Source organism: Channa argus, chromosome 17 (assembly GCF_033026475.1).
Source record: "Channa argus isolate prfri chromosome 17, Channa argus male v1.0, whole genome shotgun sequence".
Classification (NCBI taxonomy): domain Eukaryota; kingdom Metazoa; phylum Chordata; class Actinopteri; order Anabantiformes; family Channidae; genus Channa; species Channa argus.
Genome location: NC_090213.1, coordinates 9636137 through 9654955, shown reverse-complemented (window position 1 = coordinate 9654955; position 18819 = coordinate 9636137). Strand labels below are relative to the sequence as shown.

Below are 18819 nucleotides of genomic sequence, written 5' to 3'. Positions count from 1 at the left end.
GGTCAATGCACTGATTATCAAGTCATGTGACTAACTGGGCCAGTTGGGTTGCAGTTAACAGCTTAAAGATCAAAACTCAGACATAAACACACTGCAATGCCAAGCCACTCTGCAGCAACAGAGAAACTGTAGTAAATAGTCTCTCATGTCTTCCTGTCAAGATTTGGAGGAACATTAAATCTGCAACACAGGGAAAGTTAAAGTGTAATAAAAATGTGTTGCCAGTTTCTCAGCAGGCCTTTCCCTCTACCCCCCCTTTCGTGATCTTTCCTCTGCATGGGAGATCAAACACTCTTACATAGGTAGGTAAAACTGCAACTGAAAGCATAGGTCTTACATAACAAAGGTGAAATTTATCTTCCCATCCACCCCGGTTCAAACGGGAATCCATGCAGATTACATTTATATGCATCATCAGATAAAGGAGGAATGTGCATACACTGTGCCTGTCGAGCCACAACACTGTTTTATGACAGTAATGTCCTGATGTTAAAAGGTGATTAAATCAGCCATTTTTAATTTGGAATTCTGGGAACAAACAAAATATAGCAGAAAAGTGATTCTGAGCAGATGAATTTGGTGCCTTTGACTACTACAGTATAATGGCAGAATGACCAAAGGATTAGTAGTACAGAATACAATACAAAATTTCCTGTTGCCTTAACTTCTTTTGTTATGCTGTTTTAAACTGCCAAAGAGTTCAGGAAATAAGTAATAACATACGTAAGTTATCACTTCAGCATCTTTGATGTTGGAGATGCTGACCTCAGAAAAACTGCATATAAATTTCCATAAAGGTCAAACAAAGCATAGGCTAGAATGTTAACCTATTAAAGTTTTTTTTATGTGTGTCATTTATCTACAGTCACACTAGTGACCTTAAGTCCTCATTAATAAAAGCCTTCCATTATGACACAGGGTATTTTGTCATGACGAGCTGTATTTTCAGTAAAGAGACACAAATTAAATAAATATTAAACAAGGCCATTTTATGGCCTAAAATATATTTTTGGTTTCAGGGCGTAATGTTAATGATTCCAGCTATCCCCCTTAGCCTTAGATGAAATTTGGGGAGGGCTCTGTTTACTTTCAAAATGACAAACAAAAAACACAAAACTGTTCTTCCAAGTGACAAAAAAATTGTTATGTCCTCTTCTGATGTGTTGCACTATGGGGGTGATGTGGTGAGACAGTTTGCATATGTCACTTGCTACTGAATCCCTATAGATATTGAATGATATGTTCGAAATTCACATATAGCTGTGAGTGTAATGCTTGGGCGTCCAAATTTCTCATAAAAAAAGTAATAAACTATGTATTCTTCCTCACCTCGTGATGGTGTATCTGAGCCTGAAGTTCCTGTATGTTATTAGTGGAGACAGGTCGGTCCTGAATAATACGGTGGGCTTCTTCTATTAATCTCTGGAGGTTCTTCACTTCCTGTTCATACTGCTCATACTGCACAACAGCCTCCTGTCAATGAAGAAATATAAAGTAAGTCTGAAGCTGCATATTTTGCAAAGCTGTCTTTTAAATGTGGTTTAAATCACTGATTTCTTTAACTTGACTATAAAAGAGATGGAAAGATGTAGTCAGAATTATTTCATCCACTCTCTATCAGACAGTATTAGAACAGAATAAAAAAAATAGAACAACAAAATATATAAAGTCTTATATGTCTGGAGCAAAAAGACACTGGAGCAACAAGAAACCAATTGTACCATCTGTAGTCTATTTATTTACATGATAAAATAAAATAGCTGTATTCATTGTGTTAAATATCTGTATAGTTATTTTACGTATTATCTTTAGCCACTGTGAGCGCAGACAGTTTGATTCAAATCTTACTGGAAAGACAACTAAATGCAGTGATGCTTCAAGCATCTGTCCTCCACAGTAGTCTCTGACGATCACTTTGTTTCTTACTCTAAAGGCTAATCTTCATTATCCTAAAAGCAAAATCGGCCTAATCCCCAAAGATTGGAGGATAATACTGGTCTGATAGGGGCTAAAAGAAAACTGGGGCTGGACATTCTGGAGAAGGCCTGACAGGACAACACAGCACAGCTCTTAATTCTTATCACAGCATAACTCTTCTCTGAAATGCCTTCATACAGCTGAACAACTGTTCGTTCGACTTGAGAAATAAATTAGGGAAAAGACAGAATAATAATAAAAGGAAAATATTTTAGGATTTCATACAATAACTACTGATATGATATTTAACATAATCATAGCTCTTATCTTTGCTCAATATATGTCAACTGATCAGCAGCATTTCAAATATGACTGCTGCCATCTACCTGTAAGATGTTGCACTGTTGGATAGTGGTATGCTGCAGTTGGCTGGCTTCTTGTTGCAAAGTCTGAGCTGTGCAACAGATAGGTAGAATGGCCACTACCTCCTCTGGTAGCCTCAGGGCGCTCTGACACTGCTGCACTGCCACCACCTGCTGCTTGAAGCCCTCCATTTCCACCAGAAGGCGCTTATGAAGCAATAGGAGGACTTGTTAGAGAGTAAGACGAAATGAATGACTTTGAGATGTAGCAATACAAGGTTCAGAAAGGCTACATTTAAGATGCACCCATTTTTTTACATTTAAGTTTTTCTTATGGTCCTGTTGTAGCTGCAGGGATGCATGTGTGCATGCATGTATGCATTTTCTGTCTTTGAAGCTCTAACACTTGATTTCTGTGTAAAGCCTAAACACGGTAAATATAGCATTGTAAATGCGTGCGTACCTGTCTCTGCGTGAGCTGCTCCCTCAGGCTGAGTCTGTTGAGGTCAGGGGATGCAAGTGTGACTTGGATCTGGTCTACAGCTGCATGAAGACTCTTTACCTCTGTCTCCAGACGCAACATGTCCTGATGAGAAAAACCGATAAAACAAATCAAAGGGAAGTGTATGCGGGTAAACGAGCAGCTTATACTGCACATAATGAGGCTTCTATACACAGCGGATAAAAGTGTTTTTCACAAACTATTATTGCTGCTGAGGATTGTTTTTTCATTCACTTTGACCATTGAATAGAAAGTTAGATTTCTCTAACAAAAACCTCTTTATTTGCCAATTTTAATTGGCCTAGATGTATTTCATATAAACTGGTAATACAAGTCTATACCAAGAAAGAGCCAAACTCACAGGAGGACTTAAACTAAGCTCAAACATGCAATGTTATAAACAACAATCAGTAGTACCCCGTGTATAACAATCAGATTAGTGTAACAGATTACTGCTGCATGAGCTAAAATGGTGCAATACATTATGATTTTGCTGTAATGATCAGTCAGTGACCAATAGGGGGCACTTTTGTGTTATGGCTCTGGTGCATTTGACTCACTGAAGGGATGTGCAACCCAATTTGTCTTCGTTATCTTAATGAAGATAATTTAGTCACAGAAGCCCAAGATTTAAGGTGAAGTATTGCTGATGTCTAATTCCAGCATTAATGTAATTTACCTTTGCTGCATCCTGCAGATTCTGGAGCCGTGTCTTGGCAGTTTGCTGCAGCTCCTCCGTATGTCTGCAGAGGTGTTTCACCTGCTGGCTCCACTCCTCTGTCTGCAACACCTCCCCCAGTTGTCCCTCTCTTTCCCCCATGGCCTCCAAGTCCCCATGGAGACCCCGATATTCCCGCAGCAACGCCTGTCACCACAGTAGTATAAATTACAAGTCAAAGAGAGGAGGCTTTTATATGGTGCAATTAAACTAATTAGGGCTGGCCAACACACTGTACAGTATATAACATTTCACTGGAAATCAAAGAATTGTGCGAGTCTAATTAGCTGGACAGTTATGGGTTGTCGTCAGCATTGCAAGGTTAAAAGAGAGTAATAGCAGTATTTATTTTTGGTGGAAAAATAAATACAACGAATATATCACAATCCATTTTTGGCACAGGACAAAAGCAGATTTGAGACTATGTAAGTCCATACTGTGAGGCTCCTTATAACCCACCTGATGTGCCCGAATTTGCTCCTGTAGCTGAGAAGCAGAGTTCCAGATGATAGTATTGGTAACCAGAGCTTCTGCCTTTTCTGTCCAGTTCAAAATAAATGTCTTCATACCCTGATATTCCTCCACCTGCCTTTCTGCCTGTTCACAAGTGAAAGATCAAGGCCCATTTACAGAATCGTTAATATATAATGATGAAGTAAATCTATGAAATACCACATATTCTCAAGCAAATCAGATAATACTTGCTACAAATTCAATCAAATAGATGAAACTTGCATATTCGTAGTTTATTCATACGAACAATATTGAGAATTTTTCTTTTAGGAAGTGTAATGTAACTGAAAAGGCATCTCACTTTTTTTAGTCTGTTGGCTTTGTCCTGGACCAGCTGTGTTGTATGATGTTGCACCTCTGTCAATTTGGCCACAGCATCGCCCAGCTGCTTACACAGCAGCGGATTCTGCTCACCAAACTCCTGCACTGCTACTCCTAACTCTGCCAGAGAGCAACCACAGGACTCACACTCATTGCAAAGAGCCTGAGAAATAGAGAATGGGACAAAGGAGCGTAAGGAGGTGAGGCAAAAAGGGAAACAAGAGAAACCAAATCAAGACAGATCAAAGAACAAGAGGAGTTTTAGTGTGGGATCAACCCTTAAAAAGTAATTGATAGTAAATCTTACATTTCATGGTTTATGATAAATATAAAGTTAAAACAGTAGCAGGTTAACTTAGCATATAGACTTTAAACAGTAAATACTCACTAATTATCACATTTTACCTAATTTGTTCTATTCAAAACTTCTCACTCAGGAGCAGTATTTAGAAAAGCGTTTTGAGCTTTCTGGAGGTAAAATGGGAAAAACGACTAAACTATTACTTTAACTACACAGCGTTTGTGGGTCTGCAGATGGCTTAAAGTTGGGATGACAAGAAGGAAAACAGGAGGGAAATGCTCAGATGCCCAAGTGGAATACTCGCCACACAAGTGGGTCACTGTGGAAGGCAGAATTCAGTTCACACCATTCCAACTCTCTCACACTCATTAACCTCAGCATCTGCAAAATGAATAGCCAATTTAACAGGCGTTAATTGCTTGTTAATTAGTCAATCTGTCTGCTTGATTACTTTGGTCTCTTCTGTAGCCTCCTCCAGGTCAACAGCCTTGTTTTCCACTTTCAGAGCAATGGTCTTGAGCTTTGCCTCAATGTCTTGGAGTCTGGAGTTGAAGTCTTCTTTCACATCTCTGGTCTGCTGGACCTCCCTTTCTCTTGCCTGGACCTAAAGTCAATGGCAACAAAGAAAAGAATCAAGAACTAACATGCCTTTTACCAATGCTAAATAGTAATGGCTCTTTAAATTCTGTGGACACACACAGAAATTTGCATCTTTGCAGCTAGAGCAGCAGAACTCATACAAATTAAATACCAACCTTAGACTGGTGCGTAAGCAATAAATTCACACCAGGAAATACTGAAAATACTGTTCCTGCTTTAATTCTTTTGGTCAGTAATAAACACACATGCTGTACTGTATTTATGATTTATATTCAGTTGCAACCATGTTAAATATCAATATGACAATAAGTTTCAATAAGTCAATGATACTGCATTTATTGAAATCTGATATCGTAGCCAGGAGAAGTCACCTGGTCTTCAGCCGACCCCAGAGCCAGAGCCACCTCAGCCAACTGCATGCTGAGCTCAGAGGGCAGGCCAGCCTGGAGTTCCTGGTATTTGGACTGCTGCAGTTCTGCCATGCGCTCCACACTTTGACGCCTGCTGATGACCTCACCATGTGCAGTCTATGACACACATAATAACCCATGATGGACTGAAAAACAAAGTATTTTCTATTATATGATATGGGAACATTTTATTGATTTTTTTGTCATATAGTGACCTCGAGCTCTTGCAGCAGCGAATCCAGGTCTGCAGTTGGACTCAGCAGTAAGCCCCGAGTGTCTTGGATCCAGCCTTTGACCAACCCCAACTCCTTCTCAACGTCCTCTCTCTCCCTTAGCTCCTGTTGTACCTGAGCCCTGCTGGCTTGTACTCGCAAAGCAAGGCTAGACAGGTAAAAGCAGAGTAAGGGATTCAACAAGTTCAAGTTCTTTTGATATTTTGATCATTGCCTTTACAAAATGATGTGTAAATAGCATGAAAATTAAATACATGAATACATGAAATTGTTTTGCTGAAATTCTTAATGCTGTGGGTTTTTTTTTACAACATCACTGTACATTGTCTGTGCTCTGATCTATAAGATTTCCGTTTACATTTTCACTTCATATAAACATATAAAATGACATCCAGTGTTGTTGGTTGTTGACAGTCTGTAGACAGTGTGCTACTTGCCTGTCATATTGCTCCTGCAGATTTCTGATCTCTTGTAAGCAGGATGTCTCTTTGAGCCCATTCTCTTTTTTTTTCTCTTTCACCTCATTCCCGGTCTGCTCCTCCTGTCCTCTGAGGCTTTGAGTGTGTTGTTCAAGTAGGGCCAGGATGGACTGTTCCCTCTCCATCTCCAGGCTGAATGAGTCATGGTACTCCAAGAGGCTCTGAAGCGCCGCCCTGGTGGCTGCCTTCTCAACTGTGCTGTCTGGGACACGAGTCTGGAGATCTTTGGACACGGAGCGCACCTTTTCCATCTGGGGACCAGAGAGGTTCATGTGCAGAAATTCTGATTCAGTGGATGCAGCAGATTTAGAGCTAATCATTTATTGTCCAAGGGTCCCAAGAAACACTTCCCTCAAATAAAACAATTTGAAAGAAACAAAAACAAAAGTTCATATCAAGAATCAGGTTCCTTAAACATTGTGATGATATCAAGGCCTAGTGATCTAGAGGATCAGTTTACATACAGTTTTCAAAATCTACAGTACACAGTATTGCTTGTGAAGGTCAAAAGCAGAAACCAGAGGCTCAAGGGCAGAGAATGACATCATGGTCAGATGAACAAAAGGACCATAGAACAACAGGAATATGCAACATATGAGGAAGTGAACAGTGTTTGCAAATTGAGTTCATTGTCCTTTTAGGAGCAATGCTCTGTGGGAATTCTTGGGAACTGACAGCATCCATGCTCAAAATAGGTCAAAAGGCGGGAAAATGCTTCATGACACAATGTTTTGGCAGGAGGTAATCACTGGCCTGAAGCCTAGAGTTACATCACAACACACAACTGGTATTCTGTTCCTGCAGCATATGACCTAAATATGTATGCAATTTGGTACAGTAGGTTTGTGTGTTTGTCAGTTGTAAAAGCCAAGTGTGTTTAGTCAGCTTTATCTGTAAATGCTGGCAACACATGGTATGTAGTTATTATGCAGAAATATTTCGATGCTCACACACAGGGGACCATCTACAATACAAATCAACAACAAACAACAAATCTCCAGTATTTTCTCTTACTTTCTCCGTAAAGTTCCTCCACTCCCTCGCCGTGTCCTCCAGAGCCCTCTCCTGAGCTTGGGCCACACTGCGGAGCCTGGCCCACCGTTGCCATAGTGACAAAACAGAGTAGCTAGTGACAGCCTTGCTGGACTCAGAGAGGATCTGCTCTAAAGCTGCTGCATTCTCTTTTAAAGAATTTAGAGGCAACTCCATCAGGTCGATGTGAGCCACAAGATACTGTGGCAAAACAGATTAAAACAGACATATATTATTATTTCATAAATTAATTTTTCAGAATATTTCTACAAGGGAAACTCAAATTTTCCACTAATGGTTACAATCTTGCAGAAACACAAGCAACAAAGAAGAATGCATAAACACTCAGCTGACAAAATATTAATGTGCATCTGCTGCCATGAAAAAACAAATGTTAGGATTTCATATACCAGCCACAGGGGGTTGCAAATAATGCAATGTCTATAAATAACTGATAGGACTGTATGACAGTATGTCTGCTCTAAGAGCGTATAATGAGAAACGGTAACCAACCTTGTATCTCTGACACTTGTCCTCTGCTTGCTGGATACTGATGGCTTTAGCTGTGGTGAACATGGCCATCTTGCTTTCTATGTCATTCATCTGTTCAACAAGGTTTTCTTTTTCATGTTGGAAGGAGCTCCAAAGAGCTGCACACCTGGGAAAACAAAACTAATTGCTAAACAATATTCACTGAAATAATATAAAATGTGTATAGTGTACTGTACGTATTGCCAAATTAATTTAAATGCAAATGTAGAATATAAACTTTACTACATACAAACTGTACAAGCCTGAAAAATTGGCAACATATCAATACGCTAACACACACCTGTGCAGCACCTCACTGTATGCATCTAGTTGCTGTTTGACATCTGTGTTTCTCTGCTCCATTGTCTCAATGTTTTCTCCAAGTCCACTCATCACTCCTGGTTCCATAAATTCTACAAGAAGTGAATTCAAAGTCCTCAGCTCCTCTAAACCAGCTGTGAAGCTTTTTCCCTGGGCTACAATTTCTGTCATCTCCTGCATAACACCTGTCTGATTCTCAAGCTCCACTCCAAAGCTGGATTTCGGGAGGAAAGTTGCAGCAGAGTCCAGCCATTTCTGCATGGACTGGAGAGAGAAGTGGTGCCTTTGGACCAGGGAAAGAACTTTTTCCACAGCCAGCTAGAAAATCCAAAATGCAAAATGTGATATTAATAAATGCAGTTAGTGGTGCATGTATTAATCATTAAAACCATGATCCTGTCAGCAAAAAAATATTTGAGACAGAACCAGAAGCTATGTTGAAAACTACTGTTTACCTGCCGTTGAGTTAAATATTCCTGTTTCAGAGTTTTATATAACTTTCCATTTTAATTGCAGTAATATGCAGAAATAACAATGATTATCACATGCTTGAAATCTAATTTCAGTCTTTCATACAGCATTAGCTCAAAACGTCCAATGTAAAAATTCTATTGGTGCAGAATGATGAGTGAAATTTCCAACTTTTCTCTGTAAAACAATTTAAAAAAGGCTCTGTTATGGTTCTGTGTCACATAGCCTTTGCCTTTTATTCAACATAATGGGATCTTTGAAATGTGGCATTTACAAATTAAAGCCAAACACGAATTGGAAATTAATATTAAATAGGTTCATGAATATTTGATCAGATTCCTAATAAGTTGAGGATGTGAACTCAACTAAGGCAACAACTGACATTGAGTATTAATCAGATATTTGTCAGTTATATAAATAATGGACAGACAACAAACTGGTGACTGTGCTATATTTTCTGAAGACAGGAATAATAATAATAAGATATGGACATACCTGTTTTTTAGTAATTCCTTGTTTAACTTCAGCTCCCAGTTTCACCAACTCCTGTAATTTATGCTCAATGTGGGCTGGGACAGTTTCTTTTCTTCTAGAAAAACTTTGTTTTTCTGTGCTGCCTAAAGCGTCTATAATCCTCAATCCACTTTTCACTTCCTCTTCTGTGATTTTGAGTTTGCACAGTTCCTCATGTACCCTGTCAATTTTGACTTCTGAAAGGGCCAAAGGCTCTTCCAATTTGTCCTTGATAATCCTCAGCCATTCCAAGATTTTTGAAGTCCCTCTTGTGAAATCTTTATTCTTTGCGGCATTTGTTTCACTTTCTTCAATAAAACCTTTTACCTCGAAACGTAAAGATTGCAACGATTCCAGTTGCATGTTAGTTTCCTGAAAGGCAGCAGGATCAAACTTCAGACAAAGGTCTTTAGTTTGCTGGTTACAATTTTCAGCCTGAGAACTAACAACCTCTAGACTTTCCAACAATGAATATAGAATTTTGATTTTATCTATTACACCTAGTTCCTTGGTTGACTTAAGCTGTACCAGATTCTCTTTACTAGACTTTAATTCGGCATCTACCTTGGTTAATATTCTGTTATGCTCAACTACTGTTTTGGAACAATGATCTAAGTATTTAAATTTCTCTTCATTTCTTATCTTCAGTGTGTTGTGGAGCTTGACCATCTGCTGTGTCTCTTCAGCTCTGTATTGCTGACCTCTACTGAGAAACCCCTCATTTTTGCCAAGAAGTTCTCTCACAGCAGGACTAATATGTAATAAACTTTCATTAATATTTTTGTGTTTACTAATTAGACAAACCACCTCATCCTCTTTAATATTGATAGTCTGCTTCTCCAGATTGTCAAACTGCTCCTGAATCTCCTCCAGTGCATTACGAGTAATATCAAAGAAAGTGCTTAATTCTTTTCTCTCTAAAATCATCTGATGGACTCTGTCTTTTTTCTCTTTGGCTAGCGCTAGGATGGCATTGTACTGCTGAGGCAGGGCATTAAGCCTCTCATCCAGGTAGCAATGGTCAATCTCGTTTAGAGTAGGAAGGATCTCTTGGCCTATTCTTTGAACAATAAGGAGGAGATTCTCATACTCTGAAGCTTGTTCTAGGACCTTCTGAAAGTTAGAAAGTTGTGTTTGCAACTCTGAGTTATCGTCCATGTTGTTTAAATTGATTTCAGGAAAGGTGATGGCATCTGCTTGTTTCAGCCAATGGCATGTCTTGTCCAGGTCAACCTGAAAGTACTTTCGTGAGGTCAAAGCTTTCTCTAAGTCTGTGAGACGCTGAGTCATCCTCTGAAGGGCAGTTTCAAACACTGCCTGTAGTTCCTCAAGGCTTGCCAATGTTTCTGCTCTCTCTCTATCAGTGGCATCTCTCTCCAGCTCCCGCCCTTGTATCCAGAGAGATGCCAGCTCCCTCTGGTAAGCTTGTAAGCTGCTCTGCGCCCCTCGACATGTAGCAACCTGTTTGGCCAGGTCTTCCGGAAGAAGGGCTATATGATCATCTATCAAAGCTTTCCTCTCCTGTTGTTGTACCCAGGTCAATGCTCTGGTCAGGCCTTGTAGAAACTGTGTCCTCTCCGTGAAGGCCTACATAGGAGGAATTAAACATTACAAGTTTTAACAGACATGGTCTATTTTACAGTTTTTTTTTGCTTGGACCATGCAGTTTTTTTAATTAACAATCCAGATCAGGTGACGTTTAGGACATGATATGTTTAGGACATAATTCATCTGTTTACCTTACTGAGGTACTTCCTCCTTTGGGCCACCTGAGCCCCCAGAGCATCTACTTCAGCCTGAGCTTGTCCAACAAGCTCTTGTAAACACCTCTTCTCACTCAGCCCCAGTCTAGAACCAACGGAATGAGCTTCTCTCACTGCCTGACCTAGCAGCTGCTGACGGGCCTCCAGTTCAACACACACACTCAGATGGTCAAACAAGAAACTCTGGGCCAGATCTGGGGGTGGGCTGGTTTTCACCGCAGAGGCAAGTGCAGGTCGCTGCTCCTCCACCCACTTCCGGGCATCGCTCAACTGGGTTTCCACTCGTGCAAGATCCTCCAGTGTCTGTGCAGAATCCAGGATCTTCTTCTGAATCAGGGTATCGAGCTGTGCCCAGCGCTGTTCCAGGTGACCCACCTAGAAAAAGGCAGAACACAGTATAAACCTGAACCTAATACTTAACACTTTGCACAATCATACATTTCCAACCATGTTGAGAAACTGCTGAAGAAAACTATGAGAATGGCACTCCACCTGCTGTTTGACCAGCTCTTTGTCTAGCAGGCTGAGTCGAGGCAGAATAGCTTGTCTCTTGTCCCTGAGGTCTTCTAGAGTTGCTCTTTGTTCCTCCAGATCACCGGACAGCTTTCTCAGAGCCTCTAGATGCTCACTTGTACTTTCTGTGTCAGCTCTGCAGTAAGTACACAGATAGGATTTGAGTGACAATTGATGTATACAGTAGTATACGGTAGCATTTTTAAGATACTGTAGAGAGGGCAATGAAATACAGGAGGAAGTGTTTAATTTGATGTATAAAACAAATAACTTTGAAATTTATGCAGAGTAAAATTGAACATCACATCAAACCTGGCAAGGTAGTCCCATTCCCTGGATACTTGGTGGAAAAGTTCCTCCACAGCTACAACACTCTCCTGATACTCCACGCTTCGTTGCATATCCTCCCCTCGCTGAGCCTCCAGTTCTTCAGCCCGCTGTCCTATCTCCATCCAGCTTCTCCTTAGTCTCTTTATTTCCTCCAAGGCAGGACAGCCTTGTGCATCTGTCAACCTACCAAAAGCCTCATTCAGATGGGTTACCTCAGACTGCTTCTCCCTGATCTGCTGAAGAAACTCCTGAGGGAACGATAACCAAAATTTACATTCACTCGAAACTTTAGTTTGAGCTGGTGATCTTTTGTTTACTTTTACATCAATACAAAAACATTACAGAATAAACTAAAGTCACAATAATCAAAAGTTATTTATCTTTCGTATAATAAACACAGACCTGTGACTTATCCAACTGGTTTTGTGCAATTTTGGGCTCCAGCTCAGCAGGTCTCCTGATTAGGTTCTGAAATTGCTGCTCTGTTTCTCTTAGCTGGACCTCCAAGTCTTTTTTTTGCTCCTCAATATCCCTCCAGCTGTCTGCTACTTCCTCACAAAGTAGCATATGCTCCTCAATCTAGACACAAAACAAAACTGTAATACTTCATAAAAAGTACCTTTCTATTGTTTAACGACTTGTTAACGTTAACTGACCTGCAGTTTAACCTGCTGGATAGCTGCTGCGGTCTCCCTGACCTTCGGCTCTGACAGGTCACATGTTGAGCACACAAGCTGGAGGTAGGTGCCAGCCTGTTCCTGAAGAGTCCGCTCCTGCTTAACCTGGCAAACACATGGATTGTTTTTGGCAACACTACATCCATTCAAGCAAATAAACACGATTGCTATATGACAGCCAGGTATTTCAATACTACTAATTCAGACATGTTTGTCATTTCAAGACGTAACAATGTTTATAAAGAAATATAGACTAGCAAGAACTCTTGTTCATGCATCAATATATCAGCTACTCCTTACTGACCTGCTTTAGTGCCCCCTCAAGGCTAAGAGGAGGATGTACAGGAGGCTCTGGGTCTTCTGAAACAGAGGTCAACCAGTTCCGGCACTGCTCCAGTGTGTCTTGGAGACTCACATGTCTCTGTAACTCATGGTCCAGACTCTGATACACCTGAAGGACACAGACAAATGACTCTAAGAGGCATATGTCTGGATTGAAAAATCCACTACAGTAAATGACATTCAAACTTTAAGAAAATTTACAAGAATTATGTACCTCAACTCAACAATTACAGAAAATTAAACAAAGAATGTTTTTTTTACCATCAGCAGCAGAGTACACCCACACAAATACAAACATTAATGAAGGAAATAGAAAATGCAACAATGAAAAGCAAATTGTCATCACCAAACACAAAGACACATATCATTGTAAAACTCAAGTGATAATATAAAACAAGGACAGTGTTGCATTTGACAGGTGTTAACTGTGGAGGCGTCCATGCCCTCCTAGGGTAAGCGAAACAGCAAGGTCTGAATGACAGTGTTAATATGAGAGCCTGAAAGATGGGGAAGGGGGGGGTATAATTTGGCAAACTGCCCAATGTATTTGGCAAAGGCTGGAAAGTTGGCTTGGTGGCAAGTAGCATGCAGGATATTAGAGCTGTGTTGTGCTGGGACACAGTTGGCAGCCGCTGTAACACTGGAGGCACAGTTGTAGAGAAGCCAGCAGTGTAGTGGTAAAGTGTGGCTGGATCACACAATGCCAGATTGGATGTGCAAGTGGTGGTGTCTTGGGAGTTTAGCTATGATGGCAGAGTAGAGGTTGCCAAATTGACAGAGTGGTGCTGGATTAGAGGGCTCGCCAGATCTACTGAAAAGTGGCGTGTGACCATTTTTGGCTCACGCATGAAAAAGTGAAGTTGACAGGGGATATGCGGAGATTAATATGGGGAGATTGAGTTAGTGATTTTGGCTGGTGGGGGTCTGTATCACTATGGCTGCTGTTGGCCTCCACTTTGGCAGCATTAATTGGTTGTGCCCTCTACGCTGGCAGTGAAGGGCTGTCTTGAGAGATGGGTTTAAGTGTCAGAATGGGTTAGGATTAAGTGGATGTCTATGCCATGGAATATTAACAGCAAAATACATAGAGTTTGATTCCTTGCATATGAGTGCAGTCATGTGCACAACTATATGCTATATGCCTTAGATAATAAATGTGGAAGATTTGATTTCATCACTTGAAACACAGTATACATTTCTTTCTCAGCTTCCCTTCATTCACCCCTCCCCCTTTCCATCTTCTCTTCCTCACTCACTCTCTGTGCTGTGCTACAGATGGCAGAGTAGCTGTCTCTGGTGCCTTGCTGGTGAGCCTGGACCTGCTGCCTCAGTCTGCTCTGTACACGGTCACTGCAGCCTTGTACCAGGTGGTCTCCTTGCTCCTTCAAGTCTGTCAAGCGATCCTCAAAGCCCGCTATTTCCTCCATAATAGCCTGTGTAGGACAAGGTAAGCAAATGTGATCATGTTACACAGGTCATGCAGGAGATCAGTATTGACTGACATCACACTATGTGGTTGTTCATGGTTTGAGACGAGCCCAAAAAACCAAACCTGAAAAACCATAAAATTTGCAAAGGATCGTTTCTAATGAATTACATTATGTTGTGGCTTTCTAAATACAAAGTTGAGAGTAAAACAGTGTATATTAAGAGACAGCTGTGTTGTAATATTTTCTATCACTATATTGTTTATATAAAAACATGTTAGTTAAAAAAATAAATTAACAAAGAAATTTCTTTACTTCTAAGCCAAATATTGCAAATAATGTATAAACCATTACAGCTCGAACCGTTGTTCCTATGAAAAAAAGTAACTAACAATACTTTTGTAGCATATTCATATATCCACATAGAAAACTGGTAATAAACACAAATTAAGAACACTTTCCATGATTTATGGTTTCCAGGGTAGGTCACAAAATAATGTTCATTTACTCCACAGAACATAATCCAAAAGCTAAACTGAAATATTCAGCAAACAGTCTTATGCAGAAATGTTGGTTATGTATGGTAACCCTAGATTCAAAGAGTATAGGCATAGCCCTCTAAGAGCTGTCGCTATTGGTTTTATCCCTGTGTGCATGCTGAAATAAGATGAAAGAAGTGTTTATTTATGTAACAAATCATTTGAATTTGACAGGTATCTTACAATTCTAAGCTGGAAACTCTTTGATGATCAATAAGAGAGAAATTTTACAGCTCGAGCTGCATAATTTGCTGAAAATAATTCCAGAGAATGAAGTGGTCCCAATGATTGGTCACCTTGTGCCTTGCCAGCTGTTGCGTGGCTGCTTCCAGGCTGCCGCCTACAGTGGGATCAGGAGTGACCATTCTGCTAGACATCTGAAGCAGCCAGCGCTCCACTTCCTGAAGTTCATTGTGGTATGCTTCCTGCTCCTTCACTTGGCCTTCCAGAATTTCCACATGTGACTGGATCATATGAGCGCACACACAGAAAAATATACTGAAAAGGATTAACCTGTGCAACAAACTGCCACTTCCTTCCACCAACTCACAGATACCTTTATGTCATTATTTTGTCTACCAAAGCCTCTGTCATCTTAGTGCATGTTCTCACCATTGCTGTTTTACAGAGTTCTGAGTAGTCTCTTTCTAGTCTGTTTATTTTGTCTCTGATGGAGGGATAGTGGACAGAAGCCAGAAGTGAGTTTCCCTTCTCCATCACTGACCTCATGGATCCATCATGGGACTGAATAATCTGCAACAGAGACTGCATCCACATACAGATAATGTGCATTTCTTTAGTATACTCCAGAACATAGGACAGACAATGATCCTTAGTACATTTAAGCATGTTACACACAGAAACTATGTTCATTTAGCATTACTGACGACTGTTTCAGAATTTACTGATTAATTTAACGTCAACTGGTTATATTATATCTACTCTATTATAATGTCAACCTTTCTCTTTGCAGACTATCAGCATTTATCAATATAAAATACTCACCAGCTCTGTAAAGTATATTCAGTAAATTAATAGGCTAAGACTGGCAAGTCCATTTGGATAATATTGTTCATTAGCTTTAATGCAATGTTCTATAGGAATTTTTACTCCTAAATTCACTCATTAGATTAAATACACTACAGTAAGATAGAAGAAATGACAAATTACATATTGCTGATTTACCTTATACTTCCCCAGCTGTGCTCTCCGTTGATACAGTTCAGCTTTGGGCTCCACTGGCATGTTGAGCAAAGCCCGGGTTTCCACTAGCCACTGGGCCTGCGCCTTGTACCGGTCCTGGAACTCCTTAGCTAAAACTAATGCCCGCTCGAGAAAGGTGCGCTCCTGCCTGAGCCCCCCTGCAAGCTCCTCTAGCTGTGCAAGGCGAGCCTCTACCTCCCCACCTAACCTCTCAGCTCCACACTCATCCAGGAAGCCTGCGGCCTGTTCTGCCCGTTCCCTCAGAGATTTCAGGAAGCTGTGACCATGTTGAAGCTCAGACTGGAGACTCTGGGTAAAAGACAAAGCAGAAATACAACTCAGCATGGCTTCTATACAGTGTTATTATGTTTACTTTATACTAAATGACCTTCTACTAAGGCCTTTTACAAACTGCTGAGTTGAAGAAAAGCTTCTTTTTACTGCTTCATCAAAACAGTAGCACATATGCTGTAGGACAAGAAATCCAATTAAAGTATAACAGTTGCCTTGACTTTGAGGTCAACACTCAGTCACAATATTACCTATTTCTTTGTCCTTCTTTTCAAGTCCTGCACTAGTCACCCAGCCAGGTTGGCAATGGGTTTGAAAGACTTTGAACCCATCAGGTAGGCTGACACCTGCACAGTGAGGTGTGGGGAAGACTGGGAGGTCATGGTGTTGAGGAATCACAGTGAATAATATGAAAGGAGGACCCAATTATAAGGACCCTTAACAGGCAGCTGTAGCCGCGGGAGTTTCCAGGGTAACCACAACACACCACACACACACAGGCCTCCACTCGATGGGACGCCATCTAGCTTTCATCATCAGTCTATTATTGCTTGGGTAGACCAAGGATTCACACTGAAACAACCCCTGATCTCCAGCTACTGTTGATAATATAACATAACTAGCCCTGCGTCTGTCCACACACGCCCATGTTTGCTGCTTAATATGAAGCTCCAGCCTCCAATGACATTGGTGATGTTCCTGCTATATCACCTTAATAAGAGACACTCAGTATATATTAATTTCATACACTTCTCTATGGTTAAAATGTGAGCTAAAACGAGTATGACTCTTTATCTCTACTTCAGGTCAAAAAGCATACTGTCACCTGACACTGGGACACCTGGCGCGTGTTATATCATGTCACTAAAAATCTACAATACCGACTGCTGAAAATACAGCCCAATAGTCAATAGATATGAATACAATTCTTGTGAATATGTGAGGTCCTGAACAGCCTTTAATGATGTTAAGTCTATCATGTGAATCCTAATGTTAAAGATTTAAATGTGCTGACATTGCAGTGGGAAAAGTACAGCATGTAGGAATTTTATGTTTTTAAATACACAAACCTACCAATTAGATTAGGGGACAAAAAATGCTTTTAGAAACATGTGTGTGTGTGTGTGTGTGTGTGTGTGAGATGTGAAGCGGTAAGGGCACTGCATCAATTACAGTGTCTGTGCCAGCAGGCTCCATGACACCGGCACTTCTTCATACCAGGATGGATTCTCAGAAGACAGTGTATTTATATATCAAATATATCTTTATGAAGTCACCACCACCTGACTCACCTTTTTACAGTTACAACTCAGTACCAAAGGAAGTCCAAATCGAACTAATGGCCTATGACACAGCTATTGACTATTCAATGCATAATAATCCATGTCCACTGAAAATCTTTGTAGCTCTCACTACAAGAGAATGAATGAGGGATGGAGCATTTATGTGTTATCTGTAGCGCTGAGCAGGACACATGTGGTGACAGCATGTCTTCAGTCGCTATGCAGAGACAGAGCATTGATTCCAGACATGGATTACTGCAAAGCCCAGACCAGATGAGGCATTGTAAATGTCTATGTGTGTCTGTGAATGCATTTTGGATATGTCTGTGGGGAAGAGAGAGAACCAAGATGTAGTGATACACACTGAAGTACTGAATAAAGGGTGTGAGATCATAAAGGACTCACAGGTTTGAGACTTTGCTGCAGCTTGTTAGTGGATGTGTTTTGTGATATGAAACAAGTGCAAGTGAGAGCGGAAAATGTGTGTGTGTGTGTGTGTGTGTGTGTGTGTGTGTGTGTGTGTGTGTGTGTGTGTGTGTGTGTGTGTGAGATGTGAAGCGGTAAGGGCACTGCATCAATTACAGTGTCTGTGCCAGCAGGCTCCATGACACCGGCGCTTCTTCATCCGCTGCTTCACTGTGGGAGGTCTCTCTAAGCTACTATTCTTCCTTTAAAGCAGCACCCGTTTTGTCTTCATGAAGAGCCAATCGATACACACATTCTCATCCCATCCTCTACACACTCAATATGAACTATGCCAAGCAAGTAATATTGCAATGGGGCATGTTTCAGCAGGGATACTTACATCAAAGACCCATTTAACAAAAAACACATACACTAAAACACAAAAACTGTTAACCCAAATTTTTATCTACATCCAGTTTCTTTTAGTCAACTGCACTATCCAAATATCATAGGTAGATGGACTGTTTTGATAATTTTACACCTAGTCTAAGCATATATTACTGACTGCTCACATTGTAGCTGCCAAAGGAATCACTACACTTGATTTAACTAGCAGGTACATTATGTTGCTTGCCAGAGGGGTAGATTGCAAGATGGCATTTTTGCTGGCTTGGATGTTAGACTCAGATGAGTTGTGCTCAAATAAATGGAGGTCTTGCGAACTCATCGGTTTTTCATGTTAATACCGAAGGACTTTGCTGATTTATTGCAAGCTGTTCAGGTAGATGTTAAGTGGCACATTGCACCTTGTGTCTAAATTTC

General features: G+C 40.6%; 1 protein-coding gene across 16 annotated transcripts in view; it reads right to left on the bottom strand.

Annotated features, from left to right (window-relative positions):
- Nucleotides 1-18819, bottom strand: part of syne1a (spectrin repeat containing, nuclear envelope 1a) — a 123951-nt gene that overhangs the window by 36492 nt on the left and 68640 nt on the right. For 15 of the 16 annotated variants that reach the window (XM_067481338.1, XM_067481346.1, XM_067481345.1 and 12 more), the window contains 24 exons: nt 16001-16327; nt 15428-15580; nt 15112-15279; nt 14106-14282; nt 12812-12958; nt 12487-12612; nt 12233-12409; nt 11813-12078; nt 11480-11636; nt 10964-11362; nt 9207-10811; nt 8221-8558; nt 7902-8046; nt 7371-7589; nt 6315-6607; nt 5860-6025; nt 5606-5761; nt 5086-5238; nt 4314-4496; nt 3959-4096; nt 3461-3646; nt 2743-2865; nt 2304-2486; nt 1330-1473 (listed from right to left, as the gene is read on the bottom strand). In XM_067481338.1, the coding sequence (XP_067337439.1) occupies nt 1330-1473; nt 2304-2486; nt 2743-2865; nt 3461-3646; nt 3959-4096; nt 4314-4496; nt 5086-5238; nt 5606-5761; nt 5860-6025; nt 6315-6607; nt 7371-7589; nt 7902-8046; nt 8221-8558; nt 9207-10811; nt 10964-11362; nt 11480-11636; nt 11813-12078; nt 12233-12409; nt 12487-12612; nt 12812-12958; nt 14106-14282; nt 15112-15279; nt 15428-15580; nt 16001-16327 (6129 nt within the window). The remainder of the gene's footprint in view (nt 1-1329; nt 1474-2303; nt 2487-2742; nt 2866-3460; nt 3647-3958; nt 4097-4313; nt 4497-5085; nt 5239-5605; nt 5762-5859; nt 6026-6314; nt 6608-7370; nt 7590-7901; nt 8047-8220; nt 8559-9206; nt 10812-10963; nt 11363-11479; nt 11637-11812; nt 12079-12232; nt 12410-12486; nt 12613-12811; nt 12959-14105; nt 14283-15111; nt 15280-15427; nt 15581-16000; nt 16328-18819) is intronic. The other variant, XM_067481341.1, reaches the window with a different exon arrangement.